The 25059-nt window shown below is 39.0% G+C and overlaps 1 protein-coding gene and 1 long non-coding RNA gene across 2 annotated transcripts in view; one reads left to right on the top strand and one right to left on the bottom strand.

Moving 5' to 3' along the window:
• The window catches only part of LOC124523556 (uncharacterized), a 73956-nt gene extending 72548 nt beyond the window's left edge, over nt 1-1408 (top strand). The window contains exon 3 of the long non-coding RNA XR_006965029.1: nt 331-1408. This is a non-coding gene — a long non-coding RNA (uncharacterized LOC124523556). The remainder of the gene's footprint in view (nt 1-330) is intronic.
• The window catches only part of AGBL3 (AGBL carboxypeptidase 3), a 70499-nt gene extending 53860 nt beyond the window's left edge, over nt 1-16639 (bottom strand). Inside the window, exons 1-4 of the mRNA XM_047095331.1 lie at nt 16541-16639; nt 15545-15605; nt 14433-14462; nt 12615-12800 (exon numbers count right to left, since the gene is read on the bottom strand). Coding sequence (XP_046951287.1) covers nt 12615-12800; nt 14433-14462; nt 15545-15605; nt 16541-16639 — 376 coding nt within the window. The remainder of the gene's footprint in view (nt 1-12614; nt 12801-14432; nt 14463-15544; nt 15606-16540) is intronic.
• Nucleotides 16640-25059: the final 8420 nt, after the last annotated feature.

The following is a 25059-nucleotide window of genomic DNA, read 5'->3' as shown; positions in this document are numbered from 1 at the left end:
ATTCCTGATATAGACACTTCTTTACTGCTATCTAGTGGTAACTTTTGCAGGTGTCATTAAGTCAAATAGCCAGGCAAGTTCTATACCCTTTTAGAATCTTCCTATTATCAGAATCTCCTGCCAGACTTTTTGATCTTTTCCATTCAAAACACTACTTAAAGGTGGTGGAATCACTGTCTCAAAGAAATTATATGTCTGTGCATAACAAATGTTTTGCTTCCCAGTTCTCTTAAAGCTGCAAACTTTTGAGGTACCAAAATAGCACTGCTTCAACAATGGACCAGCATGAAATTGCTAGCATGGTTCCTCTGCCCTTGTGTTCTCTTACAGATCCAGCCCACCCAACACATCCTCAGCAGGAGTCCATCCAAAGCAGTACCACAAGCACGGCAGTGTGCAATCAGCCCTGACAGGGGCCAGCACCACCCCAAAGTGCCTCCTTCCTGGAGTAAATGGGGAAGAAAATCACACATACCAGTTCAACTGCTGAGGGCAGGTATATGATCTGACTGCAGGTCCCACCCAACAACAAAAGCCTCCCAGGGGACCACACAGTGAGAGTACCCTACAGGTTGGTGCTATACACCTCTGGAAAACACCTAGTCTGACTCAACTCAAGCCCAATGTAGCCCCAGACTGGCTCATTAACAACACAGGGACCAAACCCCATCCACAATAGGGAAAAAAGAACCAATGCCGACTGATGGCAAACATGGCTCAGCCACAACAGTAGGGTGCATGTAACACACATAGGAGACAACTCTGAAGCGCCAGGTTCTGTTGAACAGGGGACAACACACTACAGGCCACTACTTTTAAGAGCAGGAGATGTAGCTGACTTTTCTAACCCATAGAAACAGACACAGAGAGACAAAATGAGGAGACAGAGGAATATCTCTCAAATGAAAGAACAGGGCAAAATCATAGCGAGAGAGCTGAATGAAACAGGTAAGTAATATGTCTGACAGAAAATTTAAAGTAATGGTCATAAAGATACTCATTGGAATTGAGAATCTTTAACTCAATGGTCATAAAGAACCATTTAACTCAATGGTCATAAAGATACTCACTGGAATTGAGAAAAGAGTGGAAGACCTCAGTGAGACCCTCAACAAAGAGACAGAAAACATGAAAAAGAACCAATAAGAAATGAAGAACTCAATAAGTGAAATTAAAACTATGCTAGATGGCATAAACAGAAGACTAGAGGAAGCAGAAAGACAGATCAGTGACCTGGAAGACAGAGTAATATAGAGTAATCAAGCTGAATGAGAGAAAGAAAAAAGAAAAAGAAAAATTGAAAATAAATTGAGAATTCAGTGACATCATCAAGCATAACATTCATACATAGGGATCCCAGAAGGAAAAGGGAGAGAGAAGGGGGGAGAAATTTTATCTGAATAAATAATAGCTGAAAACTTCCTGAATCTGGGGAAGGAAACAGAAATTCAGATCCAGGAGGCACAGAGAGACACCAACAAAATCAATCCAAGGAGTTCCACACCAAAACACATAGGAATTAAAATGGCAAAAAGCAGTGATAAAGAATAATTTTTAAAAGCAGCAAGAGAAAACAGTTATATACAAGGGAAGTCCCATAAAGTTTATATAAAGTTATCAGCTGATTTTTCAGCAGAAACTTTGCAGACCAGAATGGAGTGGCATGATATATTCAAAGTGCTGAAAGAAAAAACCCTGTAATCAAGAGTACTCTATCCAGCAAGTCTATCACTCAGGACAGAAGGAGAGATAAAAGTGTTTCTCAGATAAATAAAAGTTAGAGGAATTCATCACTAAACCAGCCTTACAAGAAATGTTAAAGAGGATTCTTTATGTGAAAAGAAAAGACTGTAGAGGTGCCTGGGTGGCTTAGTTGGCTGAGTGTCCAACTTCGGCTCAGGTCATGATCTCGTGGTTCGTGAGTTTGAGCCCTGCATCAGGCTCTGTGCTGACAGCTCAGAGCCCGGAGCCTGCTTTGGATTCTCTCTCTCTCTCAAAAATAAATAAACATTAAAAAATTTAAAAAAAAAGAAAAAAGAAAAAAGAAAAGACTGTAAGCAAGAGTAAGAAAATATTAGGAAGCACAAAAGTAGTAAGATTAACTATATCTATAAAAATCAGTCAAGGGATTCACAAAATAAAAGGATGTAAACTATGGTTACATACACCTAAAACTTGGGGCAAAGGGTGAGGTGAGGAGTAAAGAATGAGTTCAAACTTAAGTGACCATAACTTAATATATACTGCTATATGCAGAAAGTGTTGTGTACAAAACTAATGGTAACCATAAATAAAATACTAATAATAGATGCTACACAAAAAGTAAAGAAAAGGAATCCAGGAATATCACTAAAGAAAGCCAGAAAATAGTGAGACGAGAGCAAGAGAAGGAATAGAGAACTACACAAGCAACTATAAAATGAGTAACAAAATGGTGGTGAATACATACCTATCAATAATTACCTTGAATTTAAATGGAGTAAATGCCTCAATCAAAAGACATAGGATGACAGAATAGATAAAAACGCAAGACCTATCTATACACTACCTACAAGAGGCTCATTTCAGATCTAAAGACAGATTGAATGCAGATTCAGTGCAGATTGAAAGTGAAGGGATGGAGGAAGTTTTATCATGCAAATGGAAGTGAAAAGAAAGCTGGGGTAGTAATACTTATATCTGACAAAATAGACTTTAAAACAAAGACTAACAAGACAAAGAAGAACACTACATAATCATAAAGTGAACAGTCCAAGAAGATATAATAATTGCAAATATTTATGCACCCACATGGAGCACCCAAATACAGCAAATAACAAACATAAAGGAAGTAATTGATAATAATACAAGAATAGGAGGGAAGTTCAACACCCCACTTACATCAATGGATAGATCATCCAAACATAATCACAAGGACACTTTGGACAACAAGGACAAGTGGCTTTGAATAACACATTGGACCAAATGGATTTAACAGATATATTCAGAACATTCCATCCTAAAACAGCTGAACACAATTCTTTTCAAGTACACATGGAACATTCTCCAGAACAGATCATGTATTAGGCCACAAGTCTCAACAAATTAAAAAAGACTGAAGTCATACCATGCATCTTTTCTGACCACAATGCTATGAAACTGGAATTCTACAACCACAAGAAAAAAATATGGAAAAACACAAATACATGGAGGTTAAATAACATGGTACTAAACAATAAATGGGTCAACCAAGAAATCAAAGAGGAAATAAAAAAATACATGGAGACAAATGGAAATGAAAACACAACAGTCCAAAATCTTTGGGATTCAGCAAAAGCTGTTCCAAGAGGGAAGTTTATAGCAATATATGCCTAACTCAAGAAGCAAGACAAATCTCACATAAACAACCTAACCTTACACTTAAAGGCTAGAAAAGAACAAAAAAAAACCCAAAACCAGTAGAAGGAACATTAGAGCAGAAATAAAATAGAATATAAAAAGACAACAATATAACAGACCAATGAAAACAGGAGCTGGTTCTTGAAAAGATAAAAAAAAAAAATTGAGAAAACTTTGGCCAGACTCATTAAGAAGAGAGACAGAAGGGGGGAGGGAATGAGGGAGAGTAAGAGAGACAGAGAGAGAACTCAAAATCAGAAATGAAAGAGGAGAAATAACTGACATCTCTGAAATACAAGGGATTATAAGAAAGTATTATAAAAAATTATATGTCAACAAATTGGATAACCAATAAGAGATGGATCAATTTCTAGAAACATATAACCTCCCAAAACTGAATCAGGAATAAATAGAAAATCTGAACAAACTAACTACCAGTAATGAAATTCAATCTATAATCAAAAAACTCCAAACAAAAGTTCCGGACCAGATGGCTTTACAGGTGAATTCTACCAAACATTTAAAGAAGAGATAATACCTATTCATCTCAAACTATTCCAAAAAATAGAAGAGGAAGGGAGGTTTCAAAAGTCATTCTATGAGGCCAGCATTACCCTGGTACCAAAGTTGATAAAGGCACTACAAAAAAAGAGAACGAGGCCAGCATTACCCTGGTACCAAAGTTGATAAAGGCACTACAAAAAAAGAGAACTACAGGCCAATATCTCTGATGAACACAGAAGCAAAGATCCTCAACAAAATAAACAATCAAATCCAACAATACATTTACCATGATCAAGTGGGATTTATTCCTGGGATACAAGGGTAATTCAATATTCCCAAACAATCAATGTGATACACACCTCATCAACAAGAGAAAGGATAAAAACCATATGATCATTTCAACAGATGCAGAAAAAGCATTTGACAAAGTACAAAATCCATTCATGATAAAACTCTCACAAAGGAGGTTTAGGGGGAACATGTCCTCAACATAATAAATGCCATATATGAAAAACCCACAGCTAACATAATACTCAATGGAAAACAAAAAACAAGAAACAAAAGAAAACAAAACAGCACTGCTTTGAGTTCTCCTTGGGTCAAAGTCATGTCCCCAGGAGACTTAGTTAGCATTTACTATGTCACATGAGCACCAAATCAGTGCTGTTTGTGCCATTGTGTCTCTTGGATCATCTTGTGAAGTTTTTTACTCTGGCCTTCAGCTCCTTTCTCCTTTGTCTTCAGGTCTAGCTTGGAGGGTTAATACTGAGATAACACTATGCCCTCAGCCCTATACCATACATTTCATTTTAAGGAAAAAAAAAAACAAAAACAAAAATAAAACACCTCTCATGTTAAAGAAGACTCTTGAGGCCCTAACTACCAGGATAGCAGACAAGCCTAGACATGTCTGAAGAGAGCTTATATTCAAGCTATAAACTCTATGCAAAAATAAATTTAGAATGTGACACTTGTAAGACTAGCAAATATTTTGTTTTAAAGTATTTGCTTGGTGGGGCGCCTGGGTGGCGCAGTCGGTTAAGCATCCGACTTCAGCCAGGTCACGATCTCGCGGTCCGTGAGTTCGAGCCCCGCGTCGGGCTCTGGGCTGATGGCTCGGAGCCTGGAGCCTGTTTCCGATTCTGTGTCTCCCTCTCTCTCTGCCCCTCCCCCGTTCATGCTCTGTCTCTCTCTGTCCCAAAAATAAATAAACGTTGAAAAAAAAATTAAAAAAAAGAATAAAGTATTTGCTTGGTGTTTTCCCTCCTTGACTTCGTTAGTTTGTGTTAAGTTCCAATCTGTAAATGATACTATTCTTGGTAATAAGAGACTACCAGTTTCTCAGAAAGTCAATAAATATAAATTTAGAAAGTGTTTTCATGATGGTAAATCCAAATCGGTAGAATACATTTATCTGTACTATACCTATCATCTTTTTATGGAGGAAAAGCAATGAAAATTAACAGCTCCAGTACTGATTCAACCATTTACAGCACTGATTTATTTATTAAAAACATTTTTTTTATGTTTATTTATTTTTGAGAGTGAGCGAGCATGAATGGGGCAGAGAGAGAGGAGGCGGCACAGAATCTGAAGCAGGCTCCAGGCTCCTAGCTGTCAGCACAGAGCCAGATGTGGGGCTTGAACCCGCGAACCGTGAGATCTTCACCTGAGCTGAAGTCTGACGCTTAAGTGACTGAAGCACCCATATAGCACTGATTTAAAAGCCTAAGTAGATGACAGTGAATATTGCATTTTTTTTCTCTCTCTTTTTTCTGTACGACTTACCTGCCCTTCACCTTTGGTTTATCCCACTTTTTGATGACAGACATGTAGTAGAAGGAAGTGATCTTACAAAACAGATGTCTAAGAGTCACAGAAAATCTCAGGAGTAATAAAACTTGAACTAAAAGTGCTTAATTTGGATGCTTTGGATAAGTATTTTTTATTAAACAAATTTGCTGTATAAAAATTTAAAAGTATACTTTAAGCCAAAAGAAAAAGAATTATCCATAATTCATCACACAGATCTAAATATGAACATTTGGGTTTTTAGTTTCAGGCTTTGTCTTTTTCAACTATCCCATAAAGATGCTTCCAGCTACAAGTAACAACAATTCTTAAGGCAAACTGGCTTACACAGTAATTTATTATCTTACATATTTAGAAATCTAGAAACAGAGAGGATTCAAGGTCTGGTACAATCAGTGGCTCAGTGGCCATTCAAGGCACAATTTATTTATGTCTTTCTACTTTGTCATTTCAGATCTGAGGTCCTCCTAAGGTTGGATCCCTTACTGTTGTAAAATGAGAACAATGTGGCTTTCAGGAAAACAGTGTCATGGACTAACTGACATATACTACTTAACTGAGGTGAAATGGATACTTGGGAGTCAACTACAATTCCTCTTCTTGTATATTATATCACTTTATGTATAAACTGATCATCAATTTTTCCCACCCCACCTAACCAAATATCTTAGCGATTTTTCTTTTAAAAAATTTTTAAATGTTTATTTATGTTTGAGACAGAGAGAGAGAAAGAGCATGAACGGGGGAGGGTCAGAGAGGGAGACACAGACTCTGAAGCAGGCTCCAGGCTCCGAGCTGTCAGCACAGAGCCCGATGCAGGGCTCGAACTCACAAACTGTGAGATTATGACCTGAGCCAAAGTCGGTCGCTCAACTGACTGAGCCACCCAGCCTCTCCGATTTTTATTAATATATATAGATCTCCCTCATTTCTTAATAGCCGTGTAGAGTTCCCTAATTATGGATTGCCATTACCTGACCACTGACAGACATTACAGTCATTTCTTTACTGATGGACATTTTGGTTCTAACAGTCTCTTTATACTACATTACTTATAATATGCCTCGATTCATGTGTTTGAAGACCTGTGGGCTATACCTGGCAGTGGAAATGCTAAATCAAAGAACATGTGAATTTTACATATTGAAATATAAGGCACTATATACTGCCCTTAAAAATATATAGTAATCTCATATATATATTTGTGTGTGCAATTTGTTTGAAGATAACTTTTCTTGGGGTGCCTGGGTGGCTCAGTTGGTTAAGCATCCTGACTTCGGCTGGGGTCATGATCTCATGGTTTGTGAGTTTGAACCTCACATCGGGCTCTGTGCTGACAGCTCAGAGCTCGTGCTCTCTCTCAAAAGAGAAATAAAAAAATTTTTAAAAAGAATATAGTAATCTCATTTATATATTTGTACATGCAATTTGTTTGAAGATGAGTTTTCTTACTGACGTTACAAAGTTATTTCATTTTTTTCCTCTCTTAAATGCAAAAGGAGCCTGTTTAATTCTTGGAGGAATTAACCTAATGTCTGTGTATGGAATATCATTGGCTATCCCTGTAAACTTTGTCTGAGACTAGAAAATCTGTTGATATCTCCCAGAACTATATAGTATTTTATTAAAAGAAATTCTTTGGGTATTGGTTATAAAAGATATTCCTTTTCCAAGATTAATTTATGTTCCACATTTCAATGATTAATAGAAGGTTCAAAATAGATAATGGGCCAGATTTGGCCTGTGGACCATAGTTTATTATTACAGAGACTGAACTCCTAACCATGCTAGTATATGTGTTTTTACTATTTAAGAAACCACCCCCAAACTTAGTGACACAAAACAATAATCATTTATTTATCTCAGCTACATGATTCTTCTGGTGGGTTAGGTTCACTCATTTATCTTGATAAGCTGCAGGTTTGGCTGGTGGCTAAACGATGTAGGCTAATCTTGGCTCATCTCTGCTTCATGCTCATCATACCCAGCAAGCTAGCTATGGATTGTTCCACGGTGGCTGGACAGGGTTTAAGAGAAAGCAGTATACAAAGACTTTTGAGACCAATAACAAAATGGGCAAAGAATTTTATCAGTTGACATAAAAAGCCAATGAATACACCTGTTGGTCAATTGCGGGTCTTCTTTGGAGAAATGCCTATGCAAGTCCTCAGCCTGTTTTTAAATCTGGTTACTTTTTTTTTTTTTTTTTTTGCTATTGAGCTGTAGAAATTCCTTATGTATTTTAGAGATTAACCCTTTATCATACATATGGTTTGCAAATATTTTCCTGTTCCATAGGTTGTTTTTTCAGTTTTGATTGTTCCCTTTGCCACACAGAGCTTTTTAGTTTGATGTAGTCCCACTTACCTATTTTTGCTTTTGCTGTCTGTACTTTGGCATGATATCCATGGTATCATTGACAATAGCAAGGTCTTTTTCCATATATTTTCTTCTAGGAGTTTTACAGTTTCAGGTCTAATGTTTAAGTCTTTAATCCATAATAAATTGTGAGGTTTTTTTTTTTTTTGCATACTGTAAGATGTTAAGGGTCGATTTCATTCTTTTTCATGTGGATATCCAATTTTCTCAACATTTGTTGAAGGGCTATCCTTTTCTCACTGTATATTCTTGGTACTCTTTTCAAAGATTCATTGACTGTATATGCATGGAATTATTTCTGGGCTCTCTGTTCTGTTTCAGTGGCCTCTAGGTCTCTCTTTATGCCAGTGCTGTCCTTTTTTGATTACTCTAGCTTTGTAATACATTTTGAAATCAAAAAGTGTGATGTCTCCAGCTTTGTTCTTCTTTCTGAAGACTGATTTGGCTATCTGGTCTTTTGTGATTCCATCTGACTTTTAGAGTTCTTCCCTTCCCCCTTCACTTCTGTTCCCTTTCCCATTCAGTTTTCTTCCTTCCTCCCTTCCTTTTATATTTTAGTTTTTTAAAGTAGGCTTCACACCTAGCACAGAGCCCAACATGGGGCTTGAACTCACAACCCTAAGATCAAGACCTGAGCTGAGATCAAGAGTCGGATGCTTAATCACCTGGGCCACCCAGGCACCCCTAGAGTTGTTTTCTATTTCTATGAAAATGCCATTGGGATTTTGATAGGGATTGCATTGTTAACTGATCTTCAGGGAAATGAAAAATCAAAGCCACAGTGAGGTATCATTTCACACCTATTATGATGGGTATTATAAAAAAAAAAAGTTCTGGCAAGGAAGTGGAGAAACTGGAATCCCTGTACACTGTTGGTGGGAATAAAAAATGCTGCAAACACTGTGTAGAACAGTATAGAAATTCCAAAGTTAAAAACAGAACTACCACATGATCCAGCAGTCCAACCACTGGGTATTTACCCAAAAGAATTGAAATTAGGATCTTGAAGAGACTTTAGCACTCTCATATTCATTGCAGTACGATTCACATTAGTGAAAATGTGTGAACAATCTGAATGTCCATTGATGGACAAATGATACAAAGTGAATGTGCTACACACACATGCACACGCACACACACACAGAGAAACAGTATTCAGTCTTAAAAAATGAAATCCTTCAATATGCAACAACATGGATAAACCCTGACACATTATGCTAAATGAAGTCACAGAAGGACAAATACTACATGATTCCACTTACATAAAGTATCTAAAATTTCCGGAGTCCCAACTCCGAAAGTGGAATGGTGGTTGCTGGGAGCCAGCAGGAGGGAAAAACGGGGAGCTACTAATCAACATATTTAAAGCTTCAATAATACTGGATGAGTAAGATTTATAACAACATTGTGCCTATAGTTAACAATACAGTATTGCACATTTAAAAATATGCTGAGGGTAGACCTCATGCTAAGTGCTCTTACCACAAAAAAAAAATATAAAAACTAAAATAGCCAATAAATATATGTAAAGATATTCCATGTCACTAATAAATAAAGAATATAAATTAAAACATAACATATATAAAGCAAACAACACCAGATTGTTGAAAATCAGGGAACTGAACGGCGTTTATGGGTATATGGAAAAACACGCCTTCTTACGGTGTAATGAAGGATTAACTCAGAAGGCCTGGGTTGTCCAAAGTCTGCACATACCAAAGAAAAGTTAGACCCTTGTAAAACTCCTAGAAGATAACCTCTCAGACTTTGGACTACCCTGTTTGATAAGAGTCTATCGTCTACTTGGGGCTTTGGGTCACACCAGATAATTTACACTAATGTGACTTATGGTAGAGGGACTTATACCATATGCTATCAGTTTTAACAGGAGAGGTTAGAGACTGAGTAACTAAGGCCAACCATACATATACTCCATGGAGACGTGACCAGCCCCTCATAGAAATCCTGGATACCAAAGCTTGGATGAGCTTTCCTGATTGGCAATACTTCATGTGTTATCTCACATGGCTGGGAGTATTAAACACTGTACAAAAGACACCATTAGAAGGGGACAACTGGAGCTTGTGCCTGATCTATCCTGGACTCTAGTCTATGTACCTTTTACCTTTGCTGATTTTTTTAACCTTTGCTGATTTTAATCTGTATCATTTCAATGTAATAAACCATAACCATGAGTATGGCAGTTTTTTGAGTTCTAGGAGTCCTTCTATAATCATTGAACCTGAGGGTAATCTTGAAGACCCCAACCATGCTCATACAAATTGTTACAGCTCCTCTTGGAGGGCAATTTGGCAGTATTATTTTAACCGGAAATCTAGGCATTTACTTCCAACACTACACACACACACACACACACACACACACACACACAATAGGACACATATAAAAGAATGTTCATGTAGTTTTGTTTGTCAGAGCCAAAGACTAGAAACATCTAAAATTCATTAATAAGGTAGCAGTTACAGAAAATATTGTTTATCCAATTAAATCTAATAAACCAATTTATATAAAAAAAGATTGATATATGTGAGCTGATGTGGAAAGACTTTCAAGATATATAGTTGTGTAGGACAGAGTTCATTTATAGCTAAAGCAGAAAAGCTCTATTTTTATATCCGGGGAAGTATGGACATCTAGCTTTGACAGTTGGCCAAGATAAGGACAGTTAAGATTTATAATGTGCTATTTAAAGTCTGAAACTCCCCTGGTACCCACCATGGGCAGTTTATCTACTGGTGGTTTTCATTTGGCAGAATCAGACAACCTGGCTTGACCATATGACCACAGGGGCATAAACACTCAGCTGGAACTTTTGACTTAGAAGTCATCTGAAGCCTGTGTGTGTGTGTGTGTGTGTGTGTGTGTGTGTGTGTATACATATATACATACATATATATACATATATATATACATACACATATATACATATACATATATATGTAAATATATACACACACACACACACACACACACAGAGAGAGGGAGATGGAGAGAGAGAGGGAGGATGGGAGGGAGGGAGGGAGAGAGAGTCAATCAGAGAGGGGGAGACAGACTTCTCCTTTACCCTTTCTCCATCAAATAATATAAAGAGAAAAGTTAGTTTATAAGAATGTGTAAGTAGCATCTAATTTAAGTAAGTGTAGACAATTATAGTAAGTATAGATGGTTTTTAATTTTACTCACCAGTGAATGTCTAATAATATCTCTACATGGCAATAATATTATTATAGCATTATAATATGCTATAATTAACACAAAGTGGAAAACAGTGGCAATGAGGAAGTGCTAATAGGAATGTTTCTATCATTTGTGTGTGAGAATTGGGAAGATAAGGCTGTAAGCCACTGAATGAAAACTAAATATGAGAATGCACACATACAGAAACATAAAAATATTCACTGAAATATGCACACTTCACGTCCATAAAACATACATTGAAGGAAAGAAGCAGAAAGTGGGAGAGGAGAGAAAAACGACAAAGGGGCACAAAGATAGAAAATAAGAAAGGAAGGGCAATGGCGAAAGGGAGAAAGGCAGAAGGTGAAGAGGATAAAGACACACAGGAGAAGGAAGACACTCAGTGTGGTGATAGGGCAGGAGGGGAAGGAGAAAGAGGTAGGGAGAAAAAAAGAGCAGGATTACACAGCCATCTGGCATACCCTCTGTCTGCAACCTCACTCTACATAAGAGTTTGAATGTGACTGGAACCGTCATGCTATTTGGAATTGTTGAGAATTACAAAACTCTGGCACATGTTTTAAGTTCCTCTTTTAAGCACATGTGGCTTAAAACTGAAATGCAAGTGCAAATGCACACCAGAGTTTGAAGATTTCATATGAAAAAAAAAAGAATGCAAAATATTTTGGATATATTTGGCTTAAATAAAATATATATTAAAACAATTTTTTTAATGTTAATTTTGAAAGAGAGAAAGCACTCAAGAGGGGAGGGGCAAAGAGAGAGGGAGACACAGAATCTGAAGCAGCTCCAGGCTCTGAGCTGTCAACACGGAGCCGGATGTGGGGCTCGAACTCATGGACTCAGGTCGTGACCTGAGCCGAAGTTGGACACTTAATCGACTGAGCCGAGGCGCCCCTAAATTAAATATATTTTTGAAATCAATTTCACTTATTTATTTTCCTTAAAAAAATATCTTTTATGTTTATTTTTGAGAGACAGAGACAGAGTGCGAGTGGAGAAGGCAGAGAGAGAGAAAGAGGGAACACAGAATCTGAAGCAGGCTCATGCTCCAAGCTGTCAGCACAGAGCCCGATGTAGGGCTCGAACCCATGAGACATGAGATCATGACCTGAGCTGAAGTCGGACACTCAACCAACTGAGCCACCCAGGGGCCCCTTTTTCCTTTTTTAAAATGTGGCCACTAGAAAATTTTAAATGATACATACAGCTTATGTTATATTCCTGTTGGAACGCACTGTTCTAACACCATGAGTCTCCTCATGAAGTTTGGCAAAGTAAGTATGCTAATATTTGAATTCCAAAAACATCTAGGAACATACCAATATGCTGGACTTTTTCATCAATGACCTCACAGTGGTACGGCCACCGTGTTGGACTCAGTGGACCAGAAGAAGAAACACCATACAAATCTCGTGGTTCACGAAGACGTGGCACCCATCTCCCTAGTTGATATTCCAACAGTATCTGGGTAGTCCGGGGGAAAAATGGGTCACCAACAGAGTTAGCTGAAAAAAGATTCAACACAATCATGAGTGATAAGAAGCAAAGCCCCAATTTCTATAATTTTTTAATACATTCCTTTTTCCCTCCCAGTACCATTAATTTATAAATATTTGTGGATATTATAATTCATGGCACTTAGAAAATAAAATTACTGGGGCACCTGGGTGGCTCAGTCGGTTAAGCTTCCAACGCATGATTTTGGCTCAGGTCATGATCTCATGGTTATGAGATGGAGACCTGAGTCGGCCTATGCTTAAGATTCTATCCCTCTCCCTCTGCCCATCCCTTGCTCCCTCTCTCTCTAAAAAATAAAAAATAAATAAATAAAAATTACTATTGAAATTTTGTAACAATTGAGCTTTACAATAAAGTAGTTTTTGACCTCAGATACTATTATTTTATGCTAAATTCCGTGCTACTCCAAAAACATTTATTTCTCGCAGTTATTCTAGCAAACTGTTTACTGCTGAGTCTTCTTAAACTTAATCACACTGAGGCAACGATTTGTCCACGATCATAATTCCTCACCGCCTACTGGAAGAATATTCTCAAGGGTTGCTAGTGAACTCTGTCACAAATTTTTCTCAGTGCTCATTCTAGGGTCACTGTGTGACACAACCCCAAGCACATAATTCACAAAGAATACAACACAAGTAGGCAGCGCAGAGGCCCTGTCTCTTTCAATGGGATAACTGTGGGGCATCAATTTGATGTGGATAATCACCCCTCATGTACCTCGTCTTTTATGATGCTATACTTTCCTGTTTTCTCCCTTTCACATATTTCGTTTTCCATTTGTCTGACTCCTCTTGCTCTCCTATCTCTAAAATGTGGCTTTTTACCTAGATTTAGTTTTGGGCTATTTTTGTACGATAACAGATATATCAAGCTGGACTAGATGTCAGACCAACTGAGTTCTATTCCACCACTTTGTTTCTATATGATTTTTCTTGGCTAATGCAGCCTCTCGGAACATAAATTTTACTATATGTAAATAAGGAATAATAATATTCTCTGCTACTTCTCAGGATTGTTATTTAGATCCATTTTTTCAACAGTTATTAAGCATCTAGTTTTTCATTATGTGAAGAGACCACATTTTGTCTAATTTACAGTATGACTCAAAAATGGCAAGGTAGCTATGAATTAGGAAATAAAACTAGATCAATATCTCATACTGCTCATGAGTGTAAATTATAGAGAAATTAAATACAAAATTCAAAGTATTTAGAGAAAACTTATATGATTATAATAATGACCTTGGGGTAGGGAAGGCCTCTGTAGCTTAAACAGATTTAAAATAAAGAGCCACAAATGAATAATGATAAACTTAACATCAAAATAATTCTAAGTCATGGAAGCAACATTAACAAAGGATTACTATAACAGGGAATTCATTATAAGAGGAAACATAAATAGACAAGCATATGGAATAATTCTCAATTTCTTCAGCAATAAAGACCACACTGGTTAGAACAGTGAGTTACCTCCTTTTTTCCCAACAGATTGGCAAAATTTTAAAAAGCAAAAAAGGGTGGCAAGATGTCCATAAACTAGTACTACAAATATTTTATGAGTATGGGCATAGATATATGTGTGTAAGTGCAAAGAAAAAGGTCTAGAGGGATACATACCAAACTGAGAATAGTAGGTATCTCGAAAGACTTTTACGATAGAAAGAGAGAGAGAGAGAAGAAAAAAGAATTAAGGCCTTATCTTCAATTTCAGATCATCTGTGATAGATATGTGGATATTTAGAAGAAATATTTTATTTTAAAACTCTAAATGTATACATTTTTTAAAAATCAAGTATACACAAAGATTCCACATATATGTACTTTTGCAAGTGAATGGCTTTATTAAAAAAACTCTGTACAAGCATACTTCATTTAAAAAAAAGATGTATTATAGGGGCGCCTGGGTGGCTCAGTCAGTTAAGCATCTGACTTCGGCTCAGGTCATGATCTCACGGTTGGTGGGTTCGAGCCCCACATCAGGCTCTGTGCTGACAGCTCAGAACCTGGAGCCTGTTTCAGATTCTGTGTCTCCCTCTCTCTCTGCCCCTCCCCCCACTCGCGCTCTGCTCTGTCTCCGTGTCTCAAAAATAAATAAACATTGGGGCGCCTGGGTGGCGCAGTCGGTTAAGCGTCTGACTTCAGCCAGGTCACGATCTCGCGGTCCGTGAGTTCGAGCCCCGCGTTGGGCTCTGGGCTGATGGCTCAGAGCCTGGAGCCTGTTTCTGATTCTGTGTCTCCCTCTCTCTCTGCCCCTCCCCCGTTCATGCTCTGTCTCTCTCTGTCCCAAAAATAAATAAACGTTGAAAAAAAAAATTTAAAAGATAAAAAAAAATAAACATTAAAAAAAATAAAAATGTACTTTAAAAACACTGTGTACTGTAACTCGAGTCATACTGTAAATTTAAGAGCTAATTATTTAAAGAAATGCCTATGTAAATCTTTATGTTAAGCGTAGTCCTTCATAAAGTAATGACCACTTTTATTCAGTTTCATTCAATATCGGGTTTACCTAAAACCTTCACAGTTTGAGCTCCAAAAGATTCTTATAAGAGTGGATACATTTTCTATCCTTATCCAGTATCAGAATACATTCCTATATTATTCAATCTTTTTTTCTAGTTTCTTCATTTTCTTATTTTTCATGGACCTTGAGTGAATTTTTCATTTGCTATTTATTCACTCAAGGTTTTATCATAAAGGGAAGGAAGAAAATATGGATAAGTTCAAACCTGTTAAAAGTGCACACTGGTGGATATCTTCGCTTACAAATTTCATGAAGTTATCCTCATCCTAAAACAAAAAGAGTTTTAAAATATTCTTTTAAAATATTTTTTTAAAAACCAACAGCTTCCAAATCCAGAAAATTTTTACATCTATTTTAGTAGTGAGAATTGAGTGCCTCTTTTTAATCTTTAATAAATGAAAAAAATTAAAGGATTATTAGGGACTACCAGTCTCAAAGTGCCAAACACTTCAAATATCCTCAAACCTTCCAGCCTTTATCTTTCATCCTCCTTCTTTCATTGGGTAAGGTCAGATTAATGATTGCAGGGAGGGAATAAAGTTTAAAGATTCTTGGTAAACTTGGCAACCCAATTTAAACTACGAATAAAATTAAAAGAAAAGAAGTACAAAAGCCATAGACTGAGAGGGTTAATAGGGAGCTTATTTTGGGACCTTAACTTAGATACATGGTAATTTATATTTTACTAAAATGTGAAGGATATCTCTCAGAAATATGTACTAGAACCAGGCAAACTCTTTTGAAATACTGTGCTTTGTTTTTCCCTTTTTCTTCTTCCGTGTCCCTTTGTTACATCAGAGCCACATTAAACCTATTATGGTGACAAACAGTAGATTTAGAACATAGAAGGCTGCAGTATTATGATACATATTATGATGTAACACAGACGTAAGTGAAGAAGAATTATAAAAATAAAACCTTAGTAATGATTTTATACACACTTTTAAGTAAAACTGAGAAGAATCTTAGCCAAAATATTTTCTAAACAACAATACCAATCCAGGCTCTCTTTCTAGACAGGGCATACTGCACACAGCAACATCTTGGCTTTCAAATTATTTTTGAACTTCAGTGACAAGTGATTTAACATCGAATTGATTTTCACATCCAACTGATTTTGTAATATTTTTACCGGGAAATTTATATTTTATAACATACGGTTTATCTGAAATTAAGTGGAATGAAGTTGAGAAAAACATACTGATTCATCTTCATCACTGATCGTTCTGTCTGAATAGTCTTCCTTTTCTGAATCTTCTGACATTTCTGGCAATATCTGGCTTGAAATTTCTTTTATCATGTAGGTAGTCTGTAAAACAATTTCTAGGGAACTTATTTGACAGTTTTCTGTTTAAGTTGAAGGTGTTTATTACATTAAATGAGTACCCCAACCTTTTATTCAATTGTATTTTATTAATAGTGACAACAGGCTTCTCTAAAAGCTATATTAGGACACAGCTAATTAGACGTTCAATTTCAAAAAACTGAAGACATTTTCCATTTCCATGAAAAAGAGGCAAAAATCACAAGGAAAGGCTAATCAAGTAAATAATGTATTGGAAAAAGAAATTTCCAGGCTACACAGCCAAATCATTCACATCCTGTATTCCCAATACCACACAGCATAGGAAGTTCGGAATGATCCTGAGGCATTTAAAAAGATCATGGATCAAAAATAAATAAATAAATAAAGTAAAAATAAAAAAATACAAAGATCATGGGTCAAAGTAAAATTATAGTCACTCAGGCAATGATATCTAACAGCATAGCTTAAAAAAAATCTTTTTTTTCTGCTTTAGTTTTCAATTGACCAAAAGTTCAAATGACTACAACAGACTTTTCTCCTTAGATTTTGGTTACTATTCTGTAAGATACTGTCTCTTCTAATATTCAATTATTCTTACTTAAATCTCAATAGCTATCCGAAGGTTGTATTGGCGGTGACTACTTCCATGCAAACATCCTCCCAAGTGGTTAAGACAACGGAATACCAAATTCCTTGCCAGACTCTATTCTTTTTGAGACCAAAGGAATTTACCAATTTCGAATCTATTGGTTTATGCTCCTCTCTCTACAGAGAGCAAATAACTCATGCAATAGAGATGACACCTCCAGTATTAAGAGACTGAAGTTTCAGCCTGGGGGATCGTCACAATTCCAAATTTGGAAAACGTGGCATAAATCCTGGCTCTATTTCCTAACATGAACATAGGAGGCACACCAACGTGCTGACCTGAGCAGTGAAACCTGAACTTCAGGAAAGCCACACACACACACAGATTATCTAATGGGAGCTTCCTGTGTGTCTTCCACGGCTGAAGCAGACGAGGCAAAGGCAGGCGTTTCCACGCCCAGCCACGCAGGGCGGGTCTGCGGACAGGCACGGTGACTTTCTCAGTGGGAAGGACTTTTAAGCCCCAAGTTGTGTCTGCAAGGGGTGCCTCCCACGCTCACTTCTGGACCAGGCAGTGTGGGGAGGAGCTCATTTTCTGGGACGCGCGGTCTTTCCACGCGCGCTCACTTCCCGCAGGGGGCGGCCCGTCTGCGAAGTCTCTTCCTTCTGGGCCGCCTCGGCCGGGCCCTCGCCCCCGCCCCGTGTCCTCCGCCCAGGCCAGTCGTCCCGTCCCTGCGGGGCGCAGCCGTTCCGCCGGAGACACCTAGGGTCCAGCGTCTGGAAGGAACGCGGGGACAGTTCAACAGCTCCAGCCACGCCCTTCACCGAGAGGCGAAGCCCTCCGTTTCCTGAGCAACGGGACCACCCTCGCGAGACTTCCGAGCGCCCTCGGGAATCACCTAGCGACCAGCGCCAAGAAGAGCCCACGCGGGATTTCGGCCAGAGGAAGGGGAGAGCCCAGAGGATGACGGGAACTAGGGGCCGAGGAGAGGGGGGCGGAGAGAGTCCCCAAGTGCGCTAGCGTGGAGCGCCGTACCTGGGAGGGGGGGACTTAGGAGAGGAGAGGAGCCGGCAGCGATTTGTCCCTTCGCTTCTCCGCGTCGATTGTCCTTTAGCCAAGGAGGCCGTAGAACGTATTGGTTAAGACTTGAGCCTTGTTAGTCTTTATTTGCACCCACACAGAACTGCATTCTGCGCGATTGTGTGACTAGTAATCTTTATTCAGGAAACGAGACTTCTCTCTAAATACTTGGTAGAGGAGTGATAGATCTACTAGGGTGAACTCTAAATTCTTCCCAGCTCAGAGATTCTTTAAGTATCATAATTGTTAGCAAACACATCGAGCACTTCGGACCTTCTGAGGCGCTACGCACATCACTTTACGTGCATGGTCTTTTCTAATTAAATGGGGTCTTTCCATAACAGACTTAGACACCCTGGTCCATAAGAGACTTGTAGACGTTATTCCTGAAATCACCTTGATTTCCCCCTGGTCTAAACCGTTGTCCCAGTGTAGCTGAAAAAAAGTCTTAAGATGTTTGGAAACATTTTTACTCTTTTTAAATTCTTTTGGCTGGTATATTAATACGAGAAAAATAAGTTTAATTTCTTCCACATGGGCACCTTACATTGGCACGAGAGGCTCCAAGATGGGCACCTGAGGCTCATATGCCATCCTGAACTAAGGAGAGAGTGGAGTCTGGGGCGTCAAAGGGCAGGAAGACAATTCATAGGAAGAAGGGAAGAGCAAATGTTCGGTAAACAAATGTTTACCTGCCTTTGCCACGCAGAGACAATGGGACACAGAGAGGAATTGAACATGCCCTGCCAAGCTCCCTCCAACTTACTACCCCTAGCGCATACTTTCTGCAGTTATCTCTGGTGATGGCTGTTTTCCTGGACCGGGCACTCTATAAAAAGCTGCTCCTGAGCCTTTGGGCCTACACTGTCTTCAGCTCAAAATAATCTGCAGGCCAAGTGGCATGCAGGTGGTGATGCTTGCCCTGAACCCCATCAGGTGCCTTGTTGCACCTTGTTTTACGCCGTACGTATGTAACTAAAGGTGATCTGCGCAAAGAATATTTAAATACGGACTCTTTTTCTGTTGGACTTTAGAGTCATGGTTGCAAGCCATTGAATGTCAGATAAACAAGGTGAAGAAGCCCCAAGAAATGGTCTAACCAGGGGACACAGGAAATTAAAGGCAGAGCAGCGACTTAAGTCTCATGATTTTTAGTCCAAATATTTACATGATCATATTTCAAGTAATCCTATAGATGAACATTATTTTAGTACGTAAATAAATGTTGAGGAATTTAAAAAACTTTGAAAACCATAATCATTTATTCTTTCATTCATTCAACTAATTTTTATTGAAATCCCCCTACTAGTCAGAGATTGTTGCTGTGTAAGGCTGTTGCAGGAAACCAAACAGACATTCCTCATGGAGGTTATGGGAGAAGACAGGCAAACCAATTAAAAACACTCCCTCAGGTGATGATAACTGCTATGGAGAGAAATAAAGCAGGGAAAAATAAAGAGCATTGGAAGTACTCTGGGTGGGTGGGCCTTGGTAGGGGTAGCTCTCTCTCTCTCTCTCTCTCTCTCTCTCTCTCATAAACTCCACACTCAACATGGGGCTCAAACTCAGGACCATGAGATCAAGAGTCACATGCTCTGAGCCAGCCAGGTGTCCTAGGGTAGCTCTTTCGATAGGGTGTCCAGGAAGCTTCTGTAACCAGGAGTCATTTGAGCAGAGACCAAAAGCAGAGGGATGAGCCGTACTGATGTCCAGAGAAGACCTTGCCAGGTAGGGAAAGTGGCAAGGACAAAGGCTCTGAGACAAGACAGGGTTAAGAATTACACTAGGCAGTCCTGTTGAGGTGAAACCTAGCTGGAGCCAGTATCATTATCAGGAAAGAGGTTTCATTAGGGTTTCTTAAGTAAATTTTAAATGGTTTTAACTACCTGCTTCTTTTTAACTTTTTTTTTTTTTTTTTTTTTTTACTTTATTTCAGATGGTAGTATACAGTGAAATTCCTTAAGTAGAATGAAAGTAAGGCCTGGAGTGAGCTTCTACTAAGGACGTTCTGTCAGTCTGAAATTTTGTTCCCGTTTCCTATAATCTTATCTTGAGAAGCTCACAGGACGGACTCCTTATATAGACAACTTTGGCTTCTTGGCAAGGCAACTTTACTCCTGCACCAACTTCCCCTCCTCCTGTTTTCTGGTGAATTTATCTACTCTAAGCCTGCAGTATAAAAGGCACTATAACAAGAGCAAGAAAAGAGGAAAAGAAAAACTAAAACAATAAAGAGCACAATTACTAGTGTGGGAATCTGGAGGAAAATTCTCTTTAGCAACATGCCCAAATGTAAGTTGTGTTAGGACTGTAACTTATTTTGTGTAAGTTTATCACTTTGAATTTGTTGAGCAGAGACTTAAATGCAGTGACTAGGGCAATCAGGAGTTATTTGTGACATCACAGAAGTTATCGGTTATATGGCTATAAAGGTCTTGTCACAGTTTGGCTGAGGAAGCCATACTAAGTCCTGAGAGCCCTGGGGTGCTCAAGTACCCATCTTGGCTTTCCTCAGATGATCTGGGTTTAGAATGTCCTGCTATAGGGCCAGACTTCTCAAACTGTTTCCAAGCTCAAACCTTGAGATCCATCCCAGGCAATTAACTAACCAAGACTCAGCTCAAGTGTCATCCCCATAGTGAAGTCCTTCCTAATCTATCATTGGTTCAGTTAGTTTGTATTATTAGTTTGTATAATGTGTCTAAATCTGGAGACTATAGTGAAGCATTATTCTCCTAAACACTTGGAAATGAGGCTAGTAAGTAAGAATGCCCCCTGCCTGCTCAACAAATCATGGATAGGATGAATCACCTCAAAAGAGAAGGAATGGTTCCCATGCTGAGTGTGAAGTCTCAGGACAAAACCATGAAATGGTTCCCCACCCCCACCCCCACCGATAACTGCCTCTGAACTGTGCAGTGGAGAAATCCCGTTTTCCACGGAGGATGTGTTGCCACAGTCCAAAACTTGCTAGCCACTTTCAGCTACTAAAACAGTTTCATTTTTCTATTTAAGATTTTTATTCTGACATTTAGTGTTAAGCACGTTTTAAATGTCAGTTTCAAACTGGAATCAAATCTTCCTCCTCCTCCCCCTCCCCCCGCCCCCAAGCCCTGGCAGCCTAGATCTATCCCTACCTCTGATGTCTTGGGAAGTGGGAATGAGTTGGTGTTTTCCTATTTACATTCATCCTGGCTTCCTTCCACGTGCCAGGTCCTTGTGTTAGGATGAGCAGGGGCTGGGGAGGGAGAGGGCAAATGTCTCTAACTGGGCCCAATTGCAGTCTACACAGTTGGTCTCAAGTGCTGTTCTTGCTCTTTGTGGGCCCCATGAGGTTGGTGACTCTGACGTGCCCCCTAACGAGAGGCTTTCTTCAAGGCACACTCCAAGGCAGTAACAATCTCTTGTGAGAGAAGGTGGGGAATAGAGATTAGGCGCGTGGGCTCAGGAGCCAACTGCCTGGGGTCAAATATTCTGCCACTTAATAGCTATATGATCTTGAGCAAATTCTTTACCTTCTCTGTGCCTCAATTTATTTTCATGTAGGGTGAGGATAATAAAGTACAGAAAGTCCCCTACCTACGATGGTTCACCTTATGATTTTTCAATTTTACAATGGTATGAAAGCAATATGATTTCAGGAGAAACCATACCTGGAATTTTGAATTTGAATCTTTTCCTGGGTTAGCCATATGCAGGATGGTCCTCTCTCATGATGCTGGGCAGTGGCAGGGAGCCACAGCTCTCAGTCAGCCACAAAGTCATGAGGATCAACAATCAATATACTTACAACCATTCTGTCCCCATTCAACCATCCTGTTTTTCACTTTCAGTACAATAGTCAGTAAATCACAAGAGATATCCAATGCTTTGTTATCAAATAGGCTTTGTGTTACATAATTTGCCCAGCTGTAGGCTGATATAAATGTAGACTTATACATGTTTAAGGTAGGCTAGTCTAAGCAATGATGTTTGACGGGTTAGGTGTGTTAAATGCATTTTCAACCTAGGATATTTTCAACTTATGGTGGGTTTGTTGGGATGTAACCCTATCATAAGTCAAGAGAGATCTGTAGCGCCTATCCTGTAGGGTTGTTGTGAGGCTTAGATGAGTGAATAACATGTAAAGTGTTTAGAAAGTACCTGGAACATGGTAAGGACCCAATAAATGTTAGCTGTCATTATCATTTGACCAATGGACCTCCAGTTGGTGACAATGATACCATATCACTCTGATACTTGGGCATCTACTTGCCTTGTTGTGATGATCCCTACATGATGAAAGAGTGTCACCACTGACCCAGTGTCATCTTCACAAGCAGCTCTAGGACTGGTGGGCACATACGGGACCTATCCGTCTTCTGTACACTGGCACAGTGCTGTCCTATCTAGCCGGTTCTTTTCAATTCCCTGTTCTGTGAGCTCAGGTAGCATAGAGACAAATTAGCCAACTCCTGGCTAGGCAGCCATCCAACAGGAAGCAAAATGCCAGCCTCCCCTTCAGTCAGACACGTCTAGTCTTTAGTGATTCTCCTGGAAGCCCCCTCCCTTGGAAATAGCACCTCAGCTCACAGAAAAATAATGCTGGTCACAGGAGCCTAGGGTTCCCATAAAGGCAATTTCTCATTGCAAACGAGTGCACTGCCATTCTGACTTTATATAGTATACTGGGTTTCTGAGCTTGGCTAATTTACTGGTACAGCCATAAAAGAAGAGAAATAGATTCCTTCTCTGGATGCTGACCAAATCGTTTTTTCAGGCTGTAAAGCTTAATAGCAGAGCTTGAACTGAAGCATGTTAATGTTACCCAGTTAGCCTTCTTAGGAGCAGCTGGCCACCTTTGTCCCAGAAGTACCCTTTTGAGTTTCTTTTAGACAACTCTGTCCTCTGGGCCTCTGTCTTAACCTACCCCTGTCATAACGTCAACACATTATTGCATTTTACCTATTCATTTCTGTTTCCTACTACTTAATATCAAAGCCCCTTAAGGGCAGGGGCTAGGCCTTTAGTTATCTTTGTATGTCTAGTGCCTAATGTTGACTAACATTTGTAGGTCTTCAATGAATATGTATAAAAATTTTGCTGAGTGTTTAGCATGTGAAAGGTGTAGTGCTAAGAACTAAGGGTGCTGTAAGATCTGGTGATTGTCAATGAGGAAAATACGCTCTGGTTGAGCCAGCAGGATCCATCTTGAGTTGAGGATTCTTCTGCTGTATGACTATAACACTTGGTATAAATCTCTGCTTAGGACTCACCAAACAGTAATGTCAACACGTAGCTTTCTCTAACAGTTTCTGAGCCTTTAGAAGGGAAGGTCTGAGCTTCCCCTTTGCATTCTGATTGTCTAGTCCAGTGCCTAATGTTCACAAGGCAGGCGCTCTACAGGGGGTATTAAATAGCTAACCAGAATAAAGGTTCAGATAACAGTGGGTGTGCTGAGGTCATAGGGTAAGTTTTTCAGATGAAGTGGACTCAAGCTTGGTTTCAGTGAACTTGCAAAGGGAAAGAAATAAGGCTGATATGTTAGATAAGGGACAATATGAGAACACAGATCAGAATGTACAGAGCATCTTCTGGAGAGATTTGGGTAAAAATATTCAGCAAGTAATTGGAAAACACAGGCCTGATGGGCATGAGGGATGTCAGTTTCCAAGATGTATTCTTGGGAAAATTGGAATCAGTCTGGCAAAGAGGGTTGGTTTTCAGTGCGATCCTTGGGACCTGAGCAGCATTAGCATCATGTGAGAATTTGTCAGAAATGCCAATCCTCACACCTGAATCAGAAACTCTGAGGTGGTGCAATCTGTGCTCTAACAAGCCGTCCAGATGACCCTGATGCACCCTGAAGTTTGAGAAAAACTAGCATAGGGGGTTAAGAGTGTGGACTCTGGAACCAGAATACTTAGCCATATGGCCGTGGGTAAGTTATTAATCTCTCTGGGTCTCAGTTTCCTTATAGAATGGAGATAATAAATGGCACCTATGTTCTAAGGTTGATGTAAGGATTGACAGTTCATACATAAAGTGTTATATCATAGCAAGTGATCTGATTCTGTTGTTTTTAGTGAGAATCTTCGGAGCACACATTCCCACACAGAGCCTAGGGTGAGAGACCTTGCTACTTGAAATGTGTTCCCCAATGCAGCAGCCAAGCCACTGCAGCATCACCTGGGAACCTATTAGAAATGCAGAATCTCAGGCCCTCCCCACTCCTATTGTATCAGAATCTGCATTTTACAAATAGGTATTTGAATAGCAAAGCAGTATTCTACAACTCAGCTCTAGACCTACTAAATAAGAATCTCCTGGGACTGGAAACTACATATTTCCATGATTTCTACCATTGATTCTGATGTTTACCAAGGATTTAGAAACCCCAGTGCACTTAGGACAGCTGATTTCTATCATTTGAAAAACTCAAAGCACCTGTGATGCTACACTTGGCAGGCACCAGATGTACAAAAGACAGTATTTGTTCTAAGAAAAGTAGGTTTGTGTGGAAGAATGCTAGGTAAGGCTAAAAACTAGCTAAGAAATTAATCTTGTGTTCTGTATGACTATAGTTCTTTCACATAATTTTTATCTTAGTACATTCCATATGAGTTTATTGAATGAATCTTCTTTATCCAGCCAGAATTGACCAGTTGGGCCTTCTACAACATATTTTAATGAGACAGTTTTGGGTAATCATATTTCAACGTAGCAAAAGCCAACATCACTAAAAGCATGTCTTGGTAAAACTCTG

The sequence above is a fragment of the Lynx rufus genome, unplaced genomic scaffold (assembly GCF_022079265.1).
Source record: "Lynx rufus isolate CCGP_SWC_20201006 ecotype Redwood Valley unplaced genomic scaffold, mLynRuf1.p SCAF_4, whole genome shotgun sequence".
Taxonomy (NCBI): Eukaryota; Metazoa; Chordata; class Mammalia; order Carnivora; family Felidae; genus Lynx; species Lynx rufus.
Note: the sequence above shows the minus strand (reverse complement) of the source record. Positions and strands in the feature narration are given on the sequence as shown.